The sequence below is a fragment of the Larimichthys crocea genome, chromosome XXIII (genome assembly GCF_000972845.2).
Source record: "Larimichthys crocea isolate SSNF chromosome XXIII, L_crocea_2.0, whole genome shotgun sequence".
NCBI classification, from domain to species: Eukaryota; Metazoa; Chordata; class Actinopteri; family Sciaenidae; genus Larimichthys; species Larimichthys crocea.
In genome coordinates this window covers 16,291,856-16,313,352 of record NC_040033.1, presented here as the reverse complement: position 1 = coordinate 16,313,352, position 21,497 = coordinate 16,291,856, and the positions used below count along the sequence as shown (strand labels likewise).

Below are 21,497 nucleotides of genomic sequence, written 5' to 3'. Positions count from 1 at the left end.
TGTCCTTTTCCAGCCTGGTCACGTCAGTGGATGCAGTGGTGGCCATTTGTGTCATCTTTGCCATGTCCTTCGTTCCAGCCAGCTTCGTCCTCTATTTAATCCAGGAGAGGGTCACCCAGGCCAAACACCTGCAGTTTGTCAGTGGTGTCAGTCCTTTGGTCTACTGGATGGCTAACTTTCTTTGGGACATGGTACAGTGATCTTTCTAAATTATGATGTATTGCCTGGCAAATGTCAATAACAGTCAAGGCCATGTAGTAATGATGTTTAAGATCAAGCAGGGTGAATATGTGTCAATAGGGGTTCTTCTGTTTGCTCATGGAATAGCTTTGTAGACACTCAAGTCTAATGTGTCTGTGTTCTTTCTCTAGGTTAATTACTCCATCAGTGCAGCACTGGTGGTGGAAATTTTCATCTTTTTTGATAAGAAGTGTTACACCTCACCAACCAACCTCCAACCACTTATTGCACTGCTTATGCTTTATGGGTAGGTTTTTTTTGTTTGTTGTATTTTTCAAGCTCTAACTGTATATGTATTGTCTTTTTTCACAAAAGCATCATTTTATGCCTTACATTTATATTTAGTCACTTAGCTGAAGCTTTTATCCAAAGTGACATACAAAAAGAGAAACAATCAAGGTACAAAGTACCTTGTCAATAGTTTACTACAGTATGTATGCTGTTGTGTAGAGATGAGTTGAGGCTACCAATCTCCTATTATTTTTTATAGTAATAGTACATCACTGATGTCTGCCATTAGATTGTCACATTCATTGTGCTTAACTGATGCTTCTTCTTTTTGTTCTTCCGATTTCTCTCTTCCTCTTGTAGCTGGTCTGTGACACCGATGATGTACCCCATGTCCTTTATATTCAGTGTCCCCAGCACAGCCTATGTCTCTTTGTCATGTATCAACCTCTTCATTGGCATCAACAGCAGTGCCATCACCTTCATCCTGGACCTTTTTGAGAGCACCACAGTAAGGGACCATAGGGACCTGTCTCTGTAAATTCCATCTTCCACACATTTTAACTTTAATTTGTGTGTGTTGGTTATCTGTCTAGACTTTTTACAGGTTTAACCAGCTGTTAAAGACTGTACTGCTCCTCTTCCCCCATTACTGCCTGGGCCGAGGTCTCATAGACATGGCTATGAACCAGGCTGTGACTGATATCTACGCGCGCTTTGGTAATGCTAAACACACACACATATTCCTCACAGTTTAGCAAGCAAATACTTGTAGCAGCAAAAACCTCTGTCAGCAACCATCTCAGCACTCACATGTTGGGTCATCAGAAATCTGATAGCTTACATGTATAGCTGCAGGGTTATAACACACCCTAGACCTTCCTGTGTGCCCCAACTACACTGTAACATATTCTGTAGTAGTAAAACATACATCTGGCAGTTTAAAGGGTAAAATCTGAAATATTAGAAAACAATTACAATCCCTGAACTAAGTTTCAATTCTTGAAAATGTCCATATTTCTTAGACTTTTTTTTAAGATAGTGTGATTGACAGGTGTGTTACTTTGATGTATTTCCTCAGGCGAGGACTACAGTCCAGACCCCTACAAATGGGACTTTATTGGAAAGAACCTATTCTGCATGGCTGTTGAGGGAGTCGTCTATTTCATTCTTAACATTTTTTTCCAGTATCGCTTCTTCCTGGATCACTGGTAAGTATAGTGGAGCTTCAATTAGAATACCACATTTTTCAGATGTACTTAAGTAGTTGATCTTTGAAAAATTTAAATGTATGTAATAAAATGCACAATCTAAAATGTGTTGTCACTGCAAGTTGTTTTGAACTGAGTAGTTTTTTTTTCATTTGCAGGATATCAGATTTCCAAAACCCTCCTAATCTAGAAGAAGATATGGATGTGGCAGAGGAAAGAGCGCGGATCTACAAGAGTGAAAAAAATGGAGACATCTTACGCATTCGAGACCTGTCCAAGGTGACACATTTTTCTTTTTCAAAATATGATCAATCATGGACAAGACAAAGTATTTCAAATTCCAATAATACACATACATCTTTGTCCTTATTTTGTTCTCATCCTGCCTTGCTAGACGTACTCAGGAACATTTATCCCTGCAGTGGACCGAATCTGTGTTGGAGTCTCACCTGGAGAGGTTTGTGGTGTTTAAACCAATACAATTTACTTCACAGAGAAAACATGTTGGTCATTTTATCGTTCACTTGTTATGTTTTATCTCCTGGTCCTTGTAGTGCTTTGGTCTCCTGGGTGTTAATGGAGCAGGGAAGACCACAACGTTTAAGATGTTGACTGGAGACATTGACGTTACTTCAGGAGAGGCCTCAGTTGCTGGTCACAGGTTAGTAATGTTGTTTTCAGTAGTAAATCGATTTGAAACCTGATATGAATTTTGAGGCTTGTAATCAGCATTCTTATTGTTTACCCTGTGCTTTCCCTGAAATATCAGTGTTTTGACCAACATCCTGGATGTCCACCAGAACATGGGTTACTGTCCACAGTTTGATGCCATAGATGAACTGCTGACAGGTAGAGAACATCTACACCTCTATGCCCGCCTTCGTGGAGTTCCAGAGGCTGAGATCAGCAGGGTGAGATTCAGCTTCTGCCAGTAAATAAATAGTTATAGAGTGTATTATATAATGCATATAATGTTTAAATCTAAAATCTAAAAACAACCTCAAGCCTAACTTATTATCAGTTATAATAAAAAAATGCGGATGAATGAAAAAGGTGACATCACTCTCATCAAACAAGCTTGTGTTTGTCAAACTTGTTTCTGCATCTATCAAACCCAAACATGTTTGGACAGAGAAGGAAAACATGGCATATCAATAGGAAAATGATGTTGAGAAATGACACCCACCAGACACTATGGCATAATTTAATACCTTTGTTCAAAGAATGAAACAAGTTCAGTTTGAATTGTAACATGAGGACCATATCCTCCCTGTGCTCAGGTTGCAGAGTGGGCTATCCAGAAGCTGGGTTTGTCAGAGGATGCGGGCCGAAGTGCAGGGACCTACAGTGGAGGCAACAAGAGGAAACTTTCCACCGCTATTGCTATGATAGGCTGCCCTGCACTGGTGCTACTGGTGAGGCCAACACTAATGACAGTGTTTCATCTGCATGGGGGTCATAGTTACATAAGTGTGGTTAGGTGTTTCTGTGTGTATATTAATGTCTTTATTGTTACTATATATTAGGATGAGCCCACTACAGGGATGGACCCTCTCTCCAGGCGCTTCCTGTGGAACTCCATCATGAGTGTTATTCAGGACAGACGAGCTGTGGTCCTCACCTCACACAGGTAAACGACATGATGTAGGTGTTTGACTGTGTGTATCCATGCATGCATATTTAAAGCATAAATTTAAATGACTGTTTTGCCATCTGTCTTTACAGTATGGAGGAATGTGAGGCGCTGTGTACCCGCTTAGCAATTATGGTTAATGGATCATTTAAGTGTTTGGGAACCATTCAGCATCTCAAATACAAGTTAGTCATTATACTTCATAATTATATTACGCCATTCATACAACAGTGAATAGAGAATCCATTTACTGATATTTGATTTTGCTTGGCCTGACATCAATGAATGTAGGTTTGGTGATGGTTATGTGGTGACCATGAAGATCCGGGCAGCTGCACCCGGCTGCGCCCCAGACTTGAACCCTGCCGAAGCATTCATGGAAAACACTTTCCCAGGCTGCATCCAGAGAGAGAAACACTACAACACTTTACAGTACAAGATCTCTTCCTCCTCTCTGGCAAGGATTTTTCAAATGGTCCTGTCTAACAAAGACAAGCTTAACATTGAAGACTACTCAGTGTCACAGACCACTCTTGATCAGGTAAATGAAAAGAAAACATAATGTGTAGTGAAATAGGAATTTAATAAGGGTGTACATTTTCTACTTTCAGTTCTCATAGATACCTTAGCTGAGAACCAGTCTAATTAGTCAAATTGTGAATAATTCATAAACGTTTTAGCCATACTAGTGGTGTGGCTAAAATGGGGCTCTACCACCACTTTGAAATATCTCAAGAGCTAAATGAATGGATTGCCATGAAATTTGGTAAAGACGTTCATGGTCCCCCACAGAATTAATTGTAATCACATTAGTAAACCCCTCATGTTTCATGTTAATATCTGCATGTTGGTAATGACATTGCCATGCATAGCTCCATATTTCATTTCATTGGTACATTTGCTTTTTTGCTATTTGACTTGATAGATATTAAGATGGTATTGTTTCCTCCTACTTGATTTGTCCACCTGGTGGTTTAAACAAATCTTGCTACATTATGTTTCATTCTCTCATGTCCTCCTTTGCTTTGAGTATCACATTTGTTAAGGTCTTAACAACAACATGCTGACTGTCATGTTTCTATGTACCTGTAGGTTTTTGTGAATTTCGCCAAGCAACAATCAAGAGAGGACGACACTATTGTGTTGCATCCAAAAGCTGCAGGGGCACAGCAATATATTAACAACACACCCATCAAGTCTTTGGGGAAGTGAACTTAGCCCAGTGAACTCAACTGGAAGACAGTCTTTGGCTTCAGTGTCAAAGACCACCATGTTTAAAGAAGCTTGTAGATGTGTGCTGTGTGAGGACTGATTGAATGCTAGTTGACAGAATATCAACCTCCTCTTCAAATGATCCTCTTCTAGATGATTCTCTGTAGTGTCATCATGAAATCCTGTCCTTAGCCTGCTAGAGACAACCATCTGCTGCATGGTCGCTTTTGGGTTAGGCCACAAAACACACAGTCTTTTTGCAGCCCGTGTTGATCCATTATGTGGTGTTAGGCCTTAAAATGCAGTCTGTGAAGGAGGTAGCAATGAAATGATTGATGATGTATGGCATGTGGCAATAGTGCACATGCTCTACTTTGCTTTTCCAGTAAAGAGGGTTAGTGGGATTTGAATTTGGAAGGTGTGGAGCATCTCTGTGCCTGCTATGTGTTCCACGTTCTGCTCACCTTATAGGCCTTGCAAACTAAATGAAACAGAGCTTTAGATTTAAGACCAAGGACCATGGCTTTAATTAATGATATGTCAAAAAAGGTTACAATGCGATTGATGTGAGTTGTAAAGGAAGCATTGGTCCATAATTTATGCTTCAGATGCCAAGCAAGATTTGCTTTGATTTATTTTGCCTTCTTTAGATTATGTGAAATAAGCACTCAGAGAAGCATAGTTTTAGCACTTTATTGATGCAGCGTTAATTGATGCAGCACATTTTTTTTATTTTTATGTTCAATCTGCTAAAAAATTTGTTAGTGCAATACACATCATAATTTTTACAAAATCCTCTTGCTGCTATCGATAATATGTAATAATCTCATGCCACCAATGTCTTCAGTGATGATGGTATGTTTTAATTTAAAATACTTTGAATCTTTGCGCTTTATGATATACATATGTGCGACTTTGGTAAACTGTCAATGTCACAAAAATGATGTTTCTGAAAGGACCATCATGTCAAATAAAGTTACATTTTCCTTAACATGTGGATATTTTGTTATTTTATTGCTTAAGATTATTCACATTCATTAACATTTATAGAAAACAGTTTATTAAAACCTGAGATTATACAGCAAAGACGAGAGGACCACTGCAGTTATCTACCGTATAAACCCTCTACACATTAATGCAAGTAGTACAGTACAGTTTCTATTTCTCTGAAGACAATCTGAGATTTACTGTATAGTGGAGAGGCTTAATATGAGCACAATTAAATGTCTGCTTTATCAGCATTCCTGCTGAGAGATTAAAAGTGATGATGCACTCTCAAATGGATGCCATGACATTTTCATTTTTAGTGTTAGTGTTAGTTTGCTTCCACAGGCACTTTATTATGAGCTAGAGTATGTTTTATTTCTTTTACTTGACTTGTTCACCTGAAAATTTTATAAGTGATGAAAGCATTCATTAATTTCTTGAAAAGGTTGCAGTGAGGACTACTCCCTGGGTTGAACAGGGGTTGCTACAATTCTGAAGTGCCATTTTTTAACCTTTTTTTCCCCCTTTGTCCTGAAAGAGACAAATACCAAAAATCTGACTCTTTTGTATAACCAAAGTTAACAAAGCATACACAATATGACCGCAATGAAAATTTATCTCATGTCATTACTAACTATTAACATCACAATGTTAAATCAAATGTCTAGCATGAAACTAAAACCCGTTATTGAAACTTAACAGACAATTCAATTGTTATTCAAGTCTTTTTTTTTTAAAGGCTCCAGTGTATTGCCATAATGTTATTGCTTTCATTCACACTACTGTCAGTTCATTTATTGATCTAAGAAACTTGCATAGTTCTGGACTCAGCAGCAGCAAACATTTGTTTAGTCAAAAACACTTGCATAGTGAACCAAATACAATATGCTACAATAGTTGACCTCTCAGAGAATCAGGGGGATAATGGCCATCCGCAGGCTGGGATAGTCCTTAAACTCCCTGCTGTAGGCTCTGTGCTTCCCTTTGGCCCAGATGGTCATCTGAATAAACCCCAATAATGTGTACAAAGCCACTGGAATACAACACATACAAATATTAGAATGTTGTTGGTGTGGTGTATTTATGCCGACACAACAGAATACACTATGCATACCTGGCAGACACTGGGTCATGATGGAAAAGCTCACCCAAGCTCCAACCTACAGTATGTGTGAAATATACAGGCAAACAGAGAGATAAATATAAAGCATGGGTGATATAAATTGCCATTTTGAATGACTGTAAATACTTTCTATTACCTCATACGTGTAATTCGGACAGGATACAAAGAGAAATAGCCATGTGAAGGGATTCTTATTTGGCATAGGAAACTTTCTGCTCCTTGATCCTGAGAAATGGTTTTGTGTAAGATTACGTTTAAATAACATTTAAATTGTATTTTATTTAGCGGTTCTCTTAATAATGAAAATATACTGCTGATACATATATGATCCATGCATAAGTTCAAAATATGTCCTGTGGAAGTACACACAAGCTCAACAACTTACCATCTCCTCTGAGGTTATTAAGAGTCAAGTGGATGGAGAAGTTTCCTAGTTCACACATCTGAAACAGAAATAAGCGTTTCACAACTTATTGTAATACACACTGAATTCATGTTGGTCCTGAGTCAATGCCAGTATACGTACCACAAATATGACTAATGCATAGTTAACTTGTAGTTCTCCATATGCTGTGAAGAGAGATATGCTGGTGTTGATAAGTTGCAGAAAATCAAGAAAAACAACATTGTGTGTGTGTGTGTGTGTGTGTGTGTATGTGTATGTGTTTGTGTGTGTGTGTGTGTGTGTGTGTGTCTACATGGGCTAACTCACATGGAGGTGTATAAAGAGGGTGATTGATATAGTAGGCCAACCAAGCTGAGAAGCCCCAGTAATAGGCACAATTCTAAGAGGAAAAAAAACAAACAATATATATATAAATGTGTAGAAATCATTTTTTACCATTGCATGATGAAGAATGAACCAGGCAATTAGAATGTAAATGTATTGCTCACTTTGATTCAGTTTCTATTTTTGAACTACATACACAATAGAAGACCTATAATAACTACCTCTCCTCATCAAGACACTGTGCTCTGAGACTGTTGTAATCAGCATTCTGTATCCGAAGGAGGCTAAAATCAGTACCACAACAGCTGGCATAGGACAGGGAAAAAGAGGCCACATATTGTGAAAGAGGTGAGCATATTATCAGAGGCTCCTCTTTTCAAGGGTAGTGGTGTCCTCACCCTGACTATCGTCCTGAGAGGCATGGTCCCATGGGAGAAACGATGCACAAAGATAGTCTCTATCAACCTCTTCATATAGTGGAAGGTATGACAGGCACAGGCTAGTCTGAGAGACAGAGAGATAAAAAATGTATTAATTTATTTATTTAAATGAGGTGCTTACAATTTCGTCATGGCATGAATGACACTATTTTTTTTGCAGAATGTTTAAAATTTGCGAAGAGAACAGATTAAGTTTAATTGATGAGTGGGGTGTGATTTAAAAACAAACATAAAAACAGATGACAGATGGGGATCAATAAGCAGATCAAATGGGATGGTACAGATGGTATACTGACAGGAGAAAATTAAGTTACACCAGTACACGTGCAGTTCCATATGTAGTGCATATGCTATCATATGCTGTGCATTGCATAGAATAGTAAACGACAGGCTTACATACTAGAATACTGTAATAATGATTGTTTCCAACCCGATCACCTCCTCTTAGAGTAAAGTAAAGCAGAAATGGCAGTGGCTGCTAAATGCATGAAAAATGCATATGACCCTATCAGAGGCCAGTGTTTAGTCTGTCTGTTCTGGGCTACTGTAGAAACATGGCAGCTTGTAAATGTAAAATATTCTCATTCTAAGGTAACAAAAACATAACTAAAAATCTTGTTTATTGGTGATTATACACTGATGAAACATAGTATGATTTCTGCCATATTCTGTAAATACAATTGTTATAAAAATTAGGGTTACACAGCTAGTTGGATGTTTTAACTTACACAATGTTTGTTCTTACATTATATGTCCTTAGGGCACTTCCCTTTATTGATGTTTTACTCAGACTGGCAGGGTAAGGTAAAGTTCAGGTTAATGTATGAATAGAGGAATTTGAGAACAGAATGACTCAGGGACAGGTCAGAGAGATGACATCAAGATTGGGGACATACTGGCCACTCATTAGGTGATATGTTGAAGTAAGCTGTTTAAAGGCATTATATGCAAATTGACTGTTAACAATTTACAGGGGTTGAGACAGCCCATCTTCAGGAAAATGTATAAGAACCAACTGTCAACGCTCCTCAGGGAGCCTTTTTCTCTGTAACCTCTTTAGGGGGTTACACTGTGAAACGCTTCTCTTGTACAAGAACAATAAATTCAACTTAAACTTTGATGCTTTGAATCCGATCCTTCTTATTTAAGGGTTTTTCTTTAAAAATTAACAACCCGTAACAACAATCTTACACACTGGACCTTTAACATGATATACCGTAACAACAATCTTACACACTGGACCTTTAACATGATATATCTCACATATCTCAATCTGTAAAAAGAAAAAAAAAGTGTTAAAATGATATGGCGCTTTAACCAGTACCAGCTAAGCTAACTTGCTGCTAGTAGCTGCATCGTAATAGTCCTACAGAGATGACAGTGGTATTATTCTGCACATCAAGTCTTGTCCAGAAGGTGAAAAAATAAAACTATAATTGAATTTTATTTTTTCCACTTACTTGACAACAGGATGGGGACTAGAGGTAAAGGCATATATGTGTGAGTAAATGTACGGGACTCGAAAATAGAAGAGGAGGTAGGTGAGAAGGGGTCCAATGCACTCCGCCAGAAACACCTGGAGACAAAAGAATAGACAAAGTTAACACTTAATACTATCTTTCTATTGCTGAGCTCAGGAGGTGTCATGGAGAAAAAACAAACTTCAATGATCTTTTTTTATTTATTTTTCAGTGTTCTCAGTAGTGTACTGGTACATCAGTAATCTTTCGGTGTGCTCTTTTTACCATAGTCCATCCCAACTGTGGACCAAGATCTCTGAAGTACATGGTTGCACTGGTCCCAACGGGTAGATTCTGTAAGATCTCATCATCTCTAAGTGATTTTTCCTCTAAACAAAAAAGAAGAAAATTATATTTTACATACACACATTCATCTTAATCTGAAATTCTACCATCAAATAATTATTCCAGTGCAAAACCTCGGCTCTGAATTATTACTTACTATACTTTCTAGAGTTGAGAAGACCACATTGACAGAATTCACAATAATCTTTGTTATGAGTAAAACATTGCGACCTAAGCTGAGTGTTTTTAATGAATGTCTGATCAGTTTTTCAGCACACGTACCTGAAAGCTCATGGGGGCACAGTCACTGATAATATGTGGTACTAATTGGATGACATTTTTAGAATATCCTCAGGGGTAAGTGGCCCACATAGCCTAAACTCTGTACTTTGTAGTAACAAGATAGCCTTCAACTAAAGCCCAGCAACATCATAGCTCACGGTAGGTCTTTCTCTGTCTGCTTTATGTGCTGTGTTTGTCTTTTCTGGTTTAATTTAAGCTAAAATGAATGAATGAAATATGCACATACTAGTGGTTTCCACAGTGATGACGGCGCTGTAATGATGTGGGGTGTTTTTATGACTTTCATTCACTTTCACTTCACCTCAAAATTTTCCATTATCCATTCCATTATTAGACAAGATCTTGGAGTCATGTTTCTAAATATGCATACCTACTTTGCAGCACAACATCATATCCCCACTGCTGTCCTATTCTGGTGAGATAAGCAGAAACCTACAGACAAAACATAAACTGTCCTCTAAATAGCAGCAAGAGAACTCACCCCATGGCTGAAGACCTACTTTTTACTTTCTGTACAAAGTATCAGACACTGTATGAATGGATGCCTTAACATAAGAATGCTGTCTGCAGTATATTAACATTGCTACACAGTATTTGTGGGCAATGAACTCCAAACAGATATAAACCCTAACTAATTACCACCCAGAGCAATCGGAGCTGGATTTCTGCAGCTTCAATGTTGCTAATGAAACACGCATACATACACATACAATAAACAACATGGCTACTTACTGGGATAAAGTTTCAGGGCTTGTCTTGCTGGATACCAGTGAGGATCTGATCAAACACAGACACACACATACTGGGTTGGACAGACCTGGCATTGGCACACACAGATTTTGGCCTCAGGCCCAATAATAATTGATCACAATGGAATAATGTTGAGCTCTGCTCCTCTGATGGATGCTGATGGCCTCAGGCTTGGCAAACATTTGGTAAGATTTTTGAGCCAGACACACGCTGAAGACAGAACCACTGCAGGCTTCAGAGGAGTAAACAAGAAATAGTTTTTAACAGAACATGTCTCTGCGGACTGATGTGATATGCTGTAAGATAATTCACTCATCAGCATAACAAGTGTAATTGTTATCCTTTTTATCAAAGAACCATACAAATTCAAAGTTTTAGTTCACAGTAAATGTGCAATACAAGATACGAAAGATTAATACAATAGTATGATAAATTAAAAATTAAAATTTATATTTTTGACTGCACAATGCTGTAAGTTGGACACTAAAGCCTACTAAATTTAAACTCAAACCAAACTTGGTTTAAAAACTACTTCTGAACACTCACATGATTTATGAAAAAGGCTCTTGATGTCTGCTATTGTTGAGCAGGGCTCCACCTGAATGGAATACAAAAATAAAATATGCAACCTTGAAGAGCAGTGTTTCTTGTGGTAAAATCCCTAAACCTCACTATCATTAAAAACTCATGCAGTGCAGCCAAAACATTTTCTAAAAGAAACATCCCTAAAACGATCTATTCGGTGGAATGGTGCAGCTGAAATATTTTCAATCAATGTAAACACAGTACAGTTTTAATGATAAGAAAAAAACATGCGAATATAGAATATAAATCACAGTGGAAGAAGATTAGTTTTTTAAAGTTAAGACTACTTAAAGGCAACCGAAAACTGTAGTTATGGCATTATGACAGCATACCTTATCTAAAAAACAAAGCTGCTCTTTGGTTTTAGCATCCAGGACCTTCACCTAAAGAAAAGACAAGATGTACCACCTTTATAAAGCACAAGATCCAAGTAATAAATGTCACACATGCATTTAAGTCATTAAGAGAGATTTTTCATTCATTCCTCATAGTCATTCACTGAATATTCAGAATGTATTAAATGTGATGAGCCACGTCCTCTATGTGCCACCTCAGCAACAAAGCCACAGGCAGTAAAAGCTGGACTTTCAAATCCCTCTCAGAGTAAGATATAAAGATTGCCAAAAGGCTGGAAGCACATCATGAGCCGTAAATTTGAAAGAAGTCAATTTGATATATACTGTATCTCTGTCACAGAATATTTCTGTACACCTTTGTTGATTTATGCAAGTTTTCTCAAAAGATCACATCACTTTATCATCTTCAGAAAAACCTCTATGTCAGACTCTTTAACACAAAGCATTTATGATACCGACACTAGTTTTGCAGAACATGCGCCGCGTTTTACCTGGTCTGCATATCATCTACATCTACATGCTGGCTGTTCTTTAGACTGTTGCTGGCTCTTATCCTTCTTGCAAGCACAAGCAAAAGGGATTACAGAAAATGTGGTCTAAATTTAAAAAACTCAAAATCAAATCACAAAATAAAATATGGGCAGCTGGAGGGAAAATCAATGCCTGCATGAAACATTTTCTCAACTTAAAATACTCAAAGCAATATGACTGATCTGTGTTTTCGAATCAACTATAGAAATATGAACGAAATGTGAATGTAAATATAACCATATGGCTAAGCACAGCTGACACTGACACCTACTGTCAAGCGTGTCCAGTTTTTCTGATCAAGTACAGTAATCTCAATCTGTATAATGAGGCTCATTGAGTCTGGTAGGAAAATAAGAAATTGTGTTGTCCTGCTGCTCTCCTGCACATCTTTTTCATCTTAATTAGACCATGTCAGTGGTGATGTACAGCATATGCAAGGAGGATGGTGGGTGGCGGCCCGTAATTTGCCCTGAAAGCATTCCATACTGTGCTGCTCAGCAGAGCTGTCCTAGCTAAATTGGTTCCCTTACTGGACAGTGTAATAACCCACTAATGGATACCTAAAGATTTGCTGAGTGCACAGTCGAGAGAAAGAAAGAGAGAGGTAGACAAAGAGAGAGAGAGAGAGAGAGAGAGAGAGAGAGAGAGAGAGAGTTGCTGTTTGGATTGCAAAAAACAAGTTTGGTAAGTCTTTTTATCTTGTGACCAAAGTTATTTTACAATATTGTATTTTTGCATTTTATTTGCATCTGTAGCACATAGACCCTAACGAGATCAATTACTTTTTCAAATAAGAGACTGGGTTTGCATTCCTCTTACTAAAATGACCTGCAATATAATTCACAATTCTAGCTGAAAAACATTATAGTTTTTTTTATCTTGTTACTCAAGATCTGAGCAGAGGACATGCTGACATCTTAGTAAAGGGCATCATGGGAGATGTGTTTGTTTTGCTTTCCATCTGCTAACCTTCCCAACTGCATTCTAGGGGCACATGTTGATGCATCTGTGTGTTCACTAAGATCATCAAGGGTGTCATTAGGGCTGTGTGTTGTAAAGCGGTGCGCACTCGGTTGTGCTGTGCCCTTGTAAATCTGATTATCAGACGTCCCTATCCTCTCATGGGAATATAGGGCACTGCTGACAGCACAGGTCATACAAAACATGCACGTACATGCTTGTGAGAGCTTGTGTGCGGAGTCTAATCTTTTTTTTTTTTAATGATCATAGCTTATCTGTATGCAAAGTATAGTTAAACATTGTTGTTTTATATATATTTATTATGAGTTTTATATCAGAGGGGATGGAGTTTGTTCTTCACCAAAGTTTTAATAATCCAAGTAATGGATACCAACTGAAGAAGTCTCTCAGCAGTAATAGCCTCACTTAATGTGAAAGCTGATGAATGTAATAGCTGATCTTAAACCACAGGATCATTACTTCAAACACTGAGCATGGTACTATTGGAACTGATTAGCTGCATGTGGCTGCCCATTGTATAGCCTACTATTGTCCTTTCTGCTGTCTCACTCACTCTAACTGGACAGAATTTCTCTTTCAATCAAGCAAAGTAATCAACTAAGGACTCGGCTGACTTTGTGTAGTGTGCAAATTGAAAGTCTGCCTTATGTTTTCCACATCCATCTGTCTCAGTACACTAGATTAAATATCCTTTTTATCATGACACAGCTAGGAAATAAAACACAACTCTAGACCTTGGAGTGCAACTTTGAAATACTACTACTGCTAATAATAGCAGGCTATGGATGAGAGATGGAAAATCTTGCCACTATGATCTGAAAGCTGAATGACTATCAGCTAAGGTGCTAAATAGCAGCTGGAGTGTTCCAGTAAAAGCCGTAAAAAGAAATATAGAGGGCATTTTGACATTAGAAGAACTTCCGTGAAACTTGTTCAGATCTGTTCTCAAGTGCAAATGTGGGCGTTTTGAACCTTTAAAAGTTCTTGCCGTTCCAAATATAGTGCTAATCTTGAGGTAGGGCAAATGCAGTGCACATGTATTCACTTTCTTGCTGCGAGTTAGATGAGATGATGGTTCTGACTCTATGCTGAGCTAAGCTGCCTGCTGTAGCTTTTTATTTAGAGTACCGACATGACAGTGGTATCGATTTTCCTATCTAAGTAAATTTTTCTCATCTAAACTTATGACTTCCATCTTTGTAAACATTATCTAAATATTTGCTAAGTTGGCTGACAGCCTTTATGTAATAATTACTGAGAGCATGGCATACATCCCAGAGCGTGTTGTAAATCAGCTTGAGTTCATAGGCCTGCTGCACTTACAGCAAATTACTTGTCTACTTCTTCATTAGTACTCATCAGGCCTTGTGAGACAAGACTGGAGGCAAGTGAAATCATGAGAGGTGCTCCAGCTCAGTTTTGTATACTGACAGAATTTGGAGTTCATGAACTCTGCTGACACTTTAAATCTCTTTGGAATTCGCCAAGCAATAATTTAGTTTTTCAAGCATACGGTATCATAAGGCTGCTGAGCAGAATGATTGCTCTAACATCAGACTAACATTCATTTTAAAAGTAATGACTTTAGCTTTTTGACCATACCACCATGTGTTGTTCTCAATGTTTGGTGAGATGAGTGTCAACATGCTTGTCCAAAAACACCATCCTGTTTTTACAGAAAATGATTCTTTAAGAAAAATGCTTGAGTTTACATGGCATTACAGTATTTCCAAATAAAGGTTTCTGAAGAATGTTTAATCATTTAAAGAACAAGGAAGAGGAAGATAGTAACGCAAACTTATACATAATTTTCCAAATTCTGCTTGGCCTTTGAATTTTGCTCAAAGTAAGTCTGTTGCTGGAGTAGGGCCTTGTAAAACATTTACATTCTAAAAGTAAAGTGATTTCAAAATCGTCTTCCCTAAAGTGGCAATTTAAAGGTTTCATTTAATCCAAAAGCATTCTGTGGCACTTCATACTGAAGATTTAGACTTACCTCAAAGAAGGTTGTCCGACTCATGGCGGTGGATCTTTATATCCTCTGTGTACAGGGTGAAAAAACAATGACCTTAAACATCAGTATAAGCCAACAGCACACACACTCATTATTCCTCACATAGAGAAGTAGTTGCTCTCCTTTCGAGGACAAACCCTGGACTGACCCCTTATTCTTCCCAGCCTCGTCTCTCTCTCTCTCTCTCTCTCTCTCTCTCTCTCTGAGTTAGTGCTGGGACACAGATTCACTAGAGGCACTCCACAGAAACTCTGCACATGTTTTCTGCTCCTGCTTTTCTCTCCTCCTGCTTTCCCCCTCTATTTTTCTGTGAGCCAAAGTATCTTAAGAGAAAGACACTTGGCAGAATCCAACTCAACTTGGCTTTAGTAAGCAGATGAGGTTGAGACAGCTTCTATTAATGTATTACAACAAATGTCAGCAAAAGACTGACGTGAGCCATCTTCATCTGTAGAGGCAGTGCTTAGTTGTGTCAGCAGAAGATGAACCTGCCAGAGTTGGACTGAGCACCAAAATATCCCACACAAGTAAAGATACAATTACTAAGGGTCAAACTGGATATCAGTTTTACTTGGATGCTGAAACTAAAGTGGTCTGTGGTACTATAGTGATAAAATAACTATTGGAGTTTAATAATCCTCACATTAGGGACACCAAACATGTGTAATTCAACCCTGGAACTTTGAATATCTTTGAAATTTACCTTTCAGTTACTGAGACAAGTGATTGTGGATGTCATGAACCCTTTAACAGTGTTTTTCACTGCTTGGTTGTTCTTTAAATGTGCTGTTCTTTGTCACACACACACACACACACACACACACACACACACACACACACACACACACACACACACACACACACATACACGTAATGCATTCTGAACGTTTATGTCATTTTGAAAACTGTCTTTGTAGACTCTGGAGCTCCTGAAGCCTGCTGGTGTTTATGTAACTCTGGGTGGATGAATTTTTCATTCCAGCGACGTGCTTCTGTGTTGAATTTATTTCTACTAAAATCTCATGTGTAGAGAACACCATTTATTGATTGACTGATTGATGATGGGTCTTGTTTTTTTGTTTTTTTAAGCTGGTTTTACAATATACTGAATGCTATGGCATAGAGTAGTTTGTATCCAGCAGCTTATTAAACCTGCTGCTTCATGCAATATTCATGCTCTTTCAGTTTTTTTTTTACTTGTACTGAATAAAGGAGAAGTGAGAATTATATAAAGAAAGCTGTTCCATATGAACACAAAACAGAGTAGAGTACGTCTTTAGTTCAGATGCAGCTTTATTAACATAATGCACATGTGCTTTTAGGGCCATCTAAAACAGTAATTGTGTAGCTTGGCAAAGTGAGGTGTGTAATATGTATTAACATGATTGTCAGTGAAGTAACATTTGAGTGCCTGTCTCAAACAGAGAAGTGTACACAAATACCTGAATGAAGCTGTTCGATCCAAAAGACAAAGTGCAATTTCTCCTCTCGTACACAGTCTGAGGGAGAAATGTCTGCAAGTTGCATCTTAGGTTTTCTTTGCTTGCTATGCCCTCTAGTCTTTTCACGTGCTTACTCAGCTGTGTTTTCCTCAACTTGTCTCCTTCAAAAATGGATTCAAACAATAAAAATCACATTGAGCATGTATAGACTTTGTTGTTCTGCTGCCTGAGGGGATTCAATTTATGGTACAGTGCTGGACCAGACCCTGCAAGCTTCAGGCAAATGTAAACCAGGCAGAATTTAGAGAAGAATGAGACACAGAGACAGATGGCAAGGACACAAGTGTTAGTGAATGTAAACACTTCAACATTTGTATAGTTACTCACTAAGACGAGATATAGAGAAAGACTCCCTGGATAACACTTTGTGACATACTGTATTTATGTGAGAGAAAGAGAGAGGGAGTGCAAATCATGGACCTATTTAAATCTCCACAGCTACATTGAAAATATCACACCAACAGGCAGCAGCCAATACATTTTCAGTGGACTTTTGTGTTTCATGATATTACAATTCAGGAGAGCTTGTAAATTGGAGATGTTTGAAATGAGAAAGTGTCTTCAAAAACATCATAGTAGGTTATTGTTACACCTAGAGGAGGTCAAAAGACACATTTTCTTCTTCTTTATGCAGCTTTCTGGTAAAAATAAATTGAATATTTAATATATATATTTAATAATTTCACAAAGCTATCAGGATCCTTGCATATAGTTATTCATGTATTTCCTTTTGTACTCTTTGTTGTTATTCTTCATTAAAATTGTAGTGGATTTGTAATATAGAAGAATTTTTACTGTAGCAAATTGCACGTAAGTTGTTTTTAATTTTAAAAAATAAATATGACTACTAGTGTTTTTGGTGAGCTCTGACCCTCCCTCTAGCAACACAATCCAAATGTTTATTAGGAGAAATTATTAGGAGAAATCTACAAGGCAGTAAAATCTGCTAAACACATTCAGGCTTCAGAGGATGAACCTTGTCCATTTCAATCCTTTACCATTGCTGTAAACTATATACTGGTTTAACATAATGAATCACAGTTAGGGTTAGGGTTTATCAGTTGAATTTTTAATGGTAGGTCAAAGTCTGGTTTAATTAGAGTTTCACATTAGTTATATGTTTAGTTTGTGAAAGAGAAAGATACAATTTTGGGGATGTTTCCCGGTAGAACTGGAGAGTAAAAGAACTTGTCATTTGATTAAGCAATCAGCAATTCTGCTGTTTTGACGTGCCCATGCAACACATATATTGACACAACTTCACCCTAAGGCTTCTTCCATATGGGATGACACTGTCCTCTGCTGGTCAGCATGGCCACTACCTTTGATTATTATCTACCATTGGATACTTCCAACTTTTACTCATAACTGTATTTATGCCACACATTCAATCTTCAGGCATGGCAATTAAGAAGGTCAGTTGATTCTTGATTCTTTTACTTCTTTTACACCAGGCTCATTGTTGTCTTTTTAGGTTATGTTTATTTTTCTAGACATGAGATTCAATAAGAAAATACTTTTTGAGGATCTTCAAGATTTTTTTAGTCTGTAATACATTCAAACTTTTATATTTTTAGAGTTTAGATGAAGGAATAACTTTACTTATATTTTGAAAATGAGATCATTTCAGGGAAAAGTTTGTGGAGCCATAATTTTTCTTAGTAGGTTTTTTTTTTTAGTTTTTTTTCTTTTTACTATTGAATGCAACAGGATGCTGGATCCAGCCAACAGAAACCTTTTCTGACCCCCTGTCCTCCCTTTATCATTTCTAAACAGTCCATTGGGACAATGTTTTTATAGTCTTACAAGTTGTATTCGTATTCCCAGGACACGTCGAATCAGTAAATATCAGTAGACCTTTCCTGAATCAAATTGCAGTCAATCCATTTTGGGACATAGAAGCGTTGTTGGGCCTGCAGCACTTCTCCCACCTGGTTCCCATGTGAGCCTCTTGTGCTTGAGGGGTTTCAGAGGCATAGACTGGAAAACAAATAAGCCTGGCAGGTGGCATACTAGATGTATAACAGTCTGCTTTACATTAAATTTGCTGCATGCTTAAAGTCATTTATTTAATATTTTTATAGTCCAACAATTACGCTGTTCAACCTCTTCACACTGCAGTGTGCTTGCTGCAAATTGCAATCTATAAACTAATCAACAGCATAGAGACTATGTATTAGTCCAACATGGTCTACTGCACATTGTTTGATCGTGTTCTCCAGTACAAATGTTGTTTCTCCAGTAGGGGGAGATGGTGACCTAGCACTCAACGTTACATAGTGGCTAAACCAGGGGTCTTTTAAATCCTTAAATTATTTTCTTTCATGTATTTCTGTTTAATCATCTTTTTACATATCCTGCTTTGTGTTGAGGCATAAGAGACATGAACAACAGACATTAAGAATAACCTATTGTTCTTCTTAATGTCTTGATGCAGTAAAGTGAGCTGAACTCATCAACAATGTTATGAGTGCACCAAAAACCACCTAATGAGTTTGAAGTAAAATCCAAACAATAAGAAAAAAGATTTCTTGATCGATAGTGATTCTGAGTTTTTCTCCCTCAAAAAACAATAACAAATGAATTGACGGGATACTAGAAAGGACTGGTTATATTAATGTACCTTCTAAGGCAAAAAAAAACAACCTTTCCTTTTAATCTGGAGAAAACTAATGGGTTGTTAAAAAGAAATAATGAGAATTCTGTGAAATGACCTTAATCAAAATCCATTTGCAGGAAAAATAGCAGACTCCGGTCTGCCAGGTAAGTCATTCACCACGACACAATGTCAGAGTGATTGATTTTTGCTCAGGCTGCAAAACATATCGCTGATGAACATGATTGAAGTACCCCGATCCAACACCATCTAATTCAGACCAAATCAATTTCATATTAGCCAAAAAAGTGTCAGAAAACATAAGTACTGCATCATGTCAAATACAAACACGAATAATATTGCCTGATCTTATTAGAACCCTGAAGATGATGTAGAGCAAAAGTCAATATTTCTAAAATCTGTGATATTTTAACTATTTTTACTACTTTGAGCATTACTCCTGCTGATAATAATAAGCAAACTTTGGAGGACTTATTTAAAATAGTTTGTTTGCTTACTTTCTATGTATATTTTATGATTCAATTTCTCTCCATCACATAAACAAAATAAAAAGTTACATTCTAATATATACATCAGTCTCATTAGTTGGCCTCATCTATCTACAGTAGAGATGCCGTTGGTAAACAATAGAGCTTGCGACAATAATGTCTGTTGCTAACAACACTAAAGTCTGTTTCACAAGACGAAGTAAATGTTTCGGCACATTAACCGCAGATATGAGGCTCTCATAAGGAGGGATGTTATCGATGCTTTTTGTTGCCTTGTCAGTGCTACAGGGAAAAGATATTACTATTGCTGCGGAAGAGATCCCAAGTAATCAGTCAACATATTACGATGTGTCACTGCAACCTCACACATCATTGTTTTCATTAGTTTTACTCACGTAATGTCATCTTCATTGTCCAGACAGATGGTAAAGCAGTCAGTTTCAGTGGCAGCCATTATAAAAGTTTTATTGCAGGCCCCAGATTGAAGAAACAACCACCAGCTTAACCCCCCACCACCACTGCTAATCCTTAAATCTGGCTGGAAAGTCAATCTTATCCTTTGGCATCTGATTTTTTTAAGACTGTGTCATTTAGTTTGTGATTTGTGTCCTTGCTATGTGTACACACATCCTTAGCCACCAAGTGTTGCTTTATAGCATAATTCATACTAAATGAAACTATCTTTTTTTTTTACACTGCAGTAGTAGTACCATTAAAATAAAGATATCATGGAGTTACCAGACCCTTTAACTGTATTTTTTGTTGGCTGTAAAGTTTTTCTTTTTCCAAGTAAAGTGTGATATCTTCTAAAAGTTTCATTTAAACCAATCAGGAACAAGTTCTAGTATAGTCTGTTTGTATGTCTGATGCTTTTCTTTTCACCTGCGGTCTTGACTTCCCATGTTTTTCCCAGACGAGAAGTGATTACAGCAGTACATTCAGAGCCGTCACCATCCTTCATTATTTGGAATATTTATACACGATTTATTAGTTCAGCTCTTCAGTCTTATTTTAGACAACATGCACATTCCTGTAGGAATCAACAGCTGATAAACCTAATCTCTAGATGAAGAATCTGTGCCAGAATATTGTCTCTATTTTACCTATACTTAGTAGATGATTACATACTATATCATTCCAGAAAACTCTTTATTCAATCTCTGTATCTCAACAATTTGTGCTTAAGATAATCAAATCACCTTCATAAATGTATTGTATTTAGACAGCAGGGAACAGAAGGGGAGAAGCACTAGAGACAAATATCAAGCACTTAGGTATCTAGGAGCCTGGAGCCAGTCAAGTGATTGTATCATTCCAAGTATAACACTTCATGTCAAACAGTAGCTACAGCAGCATTGCCTGGACTTATTCATAAATGTATCCTTCGAAATTCCCATAGCCCTATTTCAGCAATGGTGACCATTATATATCTGTGTGGGTTTGACAGAGCTGTCGATCAATACAAATGACTCAACAATTACCTGGCAGAGTGCAGTGAATTCTGAAATTGTCAAAACTCACTTTCTGACCTGTCCTCTGTTGTGGGATGAAAAATACTTTAAAAACTGGAATTTTAGTTAGCATTTTGAACTGCTCAATAATGGTGCTTCATTGCACTTCAAGTGAAGCGTTGGCGTTGTGAAGTATTTCACTACCAAACCCATTAAGCTCAATTTTCAAACCAGAAAACAATATATATATATATTAGGGCTGTCAATCGATTAAAAAAAATTAACTAATTAATCGCAAACATTTCTGTAA

The 21,497-nt window shown here is 37.4% G+C and overlaps 2 protein-coding genes across 2 annotated transcripts in view; one reads left to right on the top strand and one right to left on the bottom strand.

The window, feature by feature from the left end:
• The window catches only part of abca4a (ATP-binding cassette, sub-family A (ABC1), member 4a), a 31,055-nt gene extending 26,016 nt beyond the window's left edge, over positions 1-5,039 (top strand). The window contains exons 37-50 of the mRNA XM_010736087.3: positions 14-191; positions 372-487; positions 832-979; positions 1,065-1,188; positions 1,550-1,679; positions 1,838-1,958; positions 2,074-2,136; positions 2,234-2,340; positions 2,449-2,590; positions 2,960-3,094; positions 3,206-3,309; positions 3,405-3,497; positions 3,604-3,853; positions 4,405-5,039. Of these exons, the coding sequence (XP_010734389.2) occupies positions 14-191; positions 372-487; positions 832-979; positions 1,065-1,188; positions 1,550-1,679; positions 1,838-1,958; positions 2,074-2,136; positions 2,234-2,340; positions 2,449-2,590; positions 2,960-3,094; positions 3,206-3,309; positions 3,405-3,497; positions 3,604-3,853; positions 4,405-4,524 (1,831 nt within the window). The 3' untranslated portion in view covers positions 4,525-5,039. The remainder of the gene's footprint in view (positions 1-13; positions 192-371; positions 488-831; positions 980-1,064; positions 1,189-1,549; positions 1,680-1,837; positions 1,959-2,073; positions 2,137-2,233; positions 2,341-2,448; positions 2,591-2,959; positions 3,095-3,205; positions 3,310-3,404; positions 3,498-3,603; positions 3,854-4,404) is intronic.
• Positions 5,040-5,127: 88 nt separating this feature from the next.
• tecrl2a (trans-2,3-enoyl-CoA reductase-like 2a) lies at positions 5,128-15,298 on the bottom strand. The gene is made up of 14 exons (XM_010736099.3): positions 15,278-15,298; positions 15,112-15,156; positions 11,580-11,630; positions 11,209-11,260; positions 10,645-10,689; positions 9,550-9,653; positions 9,265-9,380; positions 7,763-7,868; positions 7,347-7,419; positions 7,161-7,204; positions 7,020-7,077; positions 6,771-6,859; positions 6,626-6,671; positions 5,128-6,544 (listed from the first exon to the last, which is right to left on the bottom strand). Exons 2-14 carry the CDS (start codon positions 15,133-15,135, stop codon positions 6,417-6,419), a joined length of 936 nt encoding a protein of 311 aa, XP_010734401.2. The 5' UTR covers positions 15,136-15,156; positions 15,278-15,298; the 3' UTR covers positions 5,128-6,416.
• Between the last annotated feature and the right edge of the window lie 6,199 nt (positions 15,299-21,497).

Excerpts from the sequence above, each read along its gene's own strand:
- tecrl2a (XM_010736099.3), bottom strand. The coding sequence starts at position 15,135 with ATGAGTCGGACAACCTTCTTTGAG. Across the intron at positions 9,381-9,549 it reads CACAGTTGGGATGGACTATG|GTGTTTCTGGCGGAGTGCAT; the intron begins GTAAAAAGAGCA and ends TTTTGTCTCCAG. Across the intron at positions 7,869-9,264 it reads AGTCCCCATCCTGTTGTCAA|ACTAGCCTGTGCCTGTCATA; the intron begins GTAAGTGGAAAA and ends TCTGTCTCTCAG.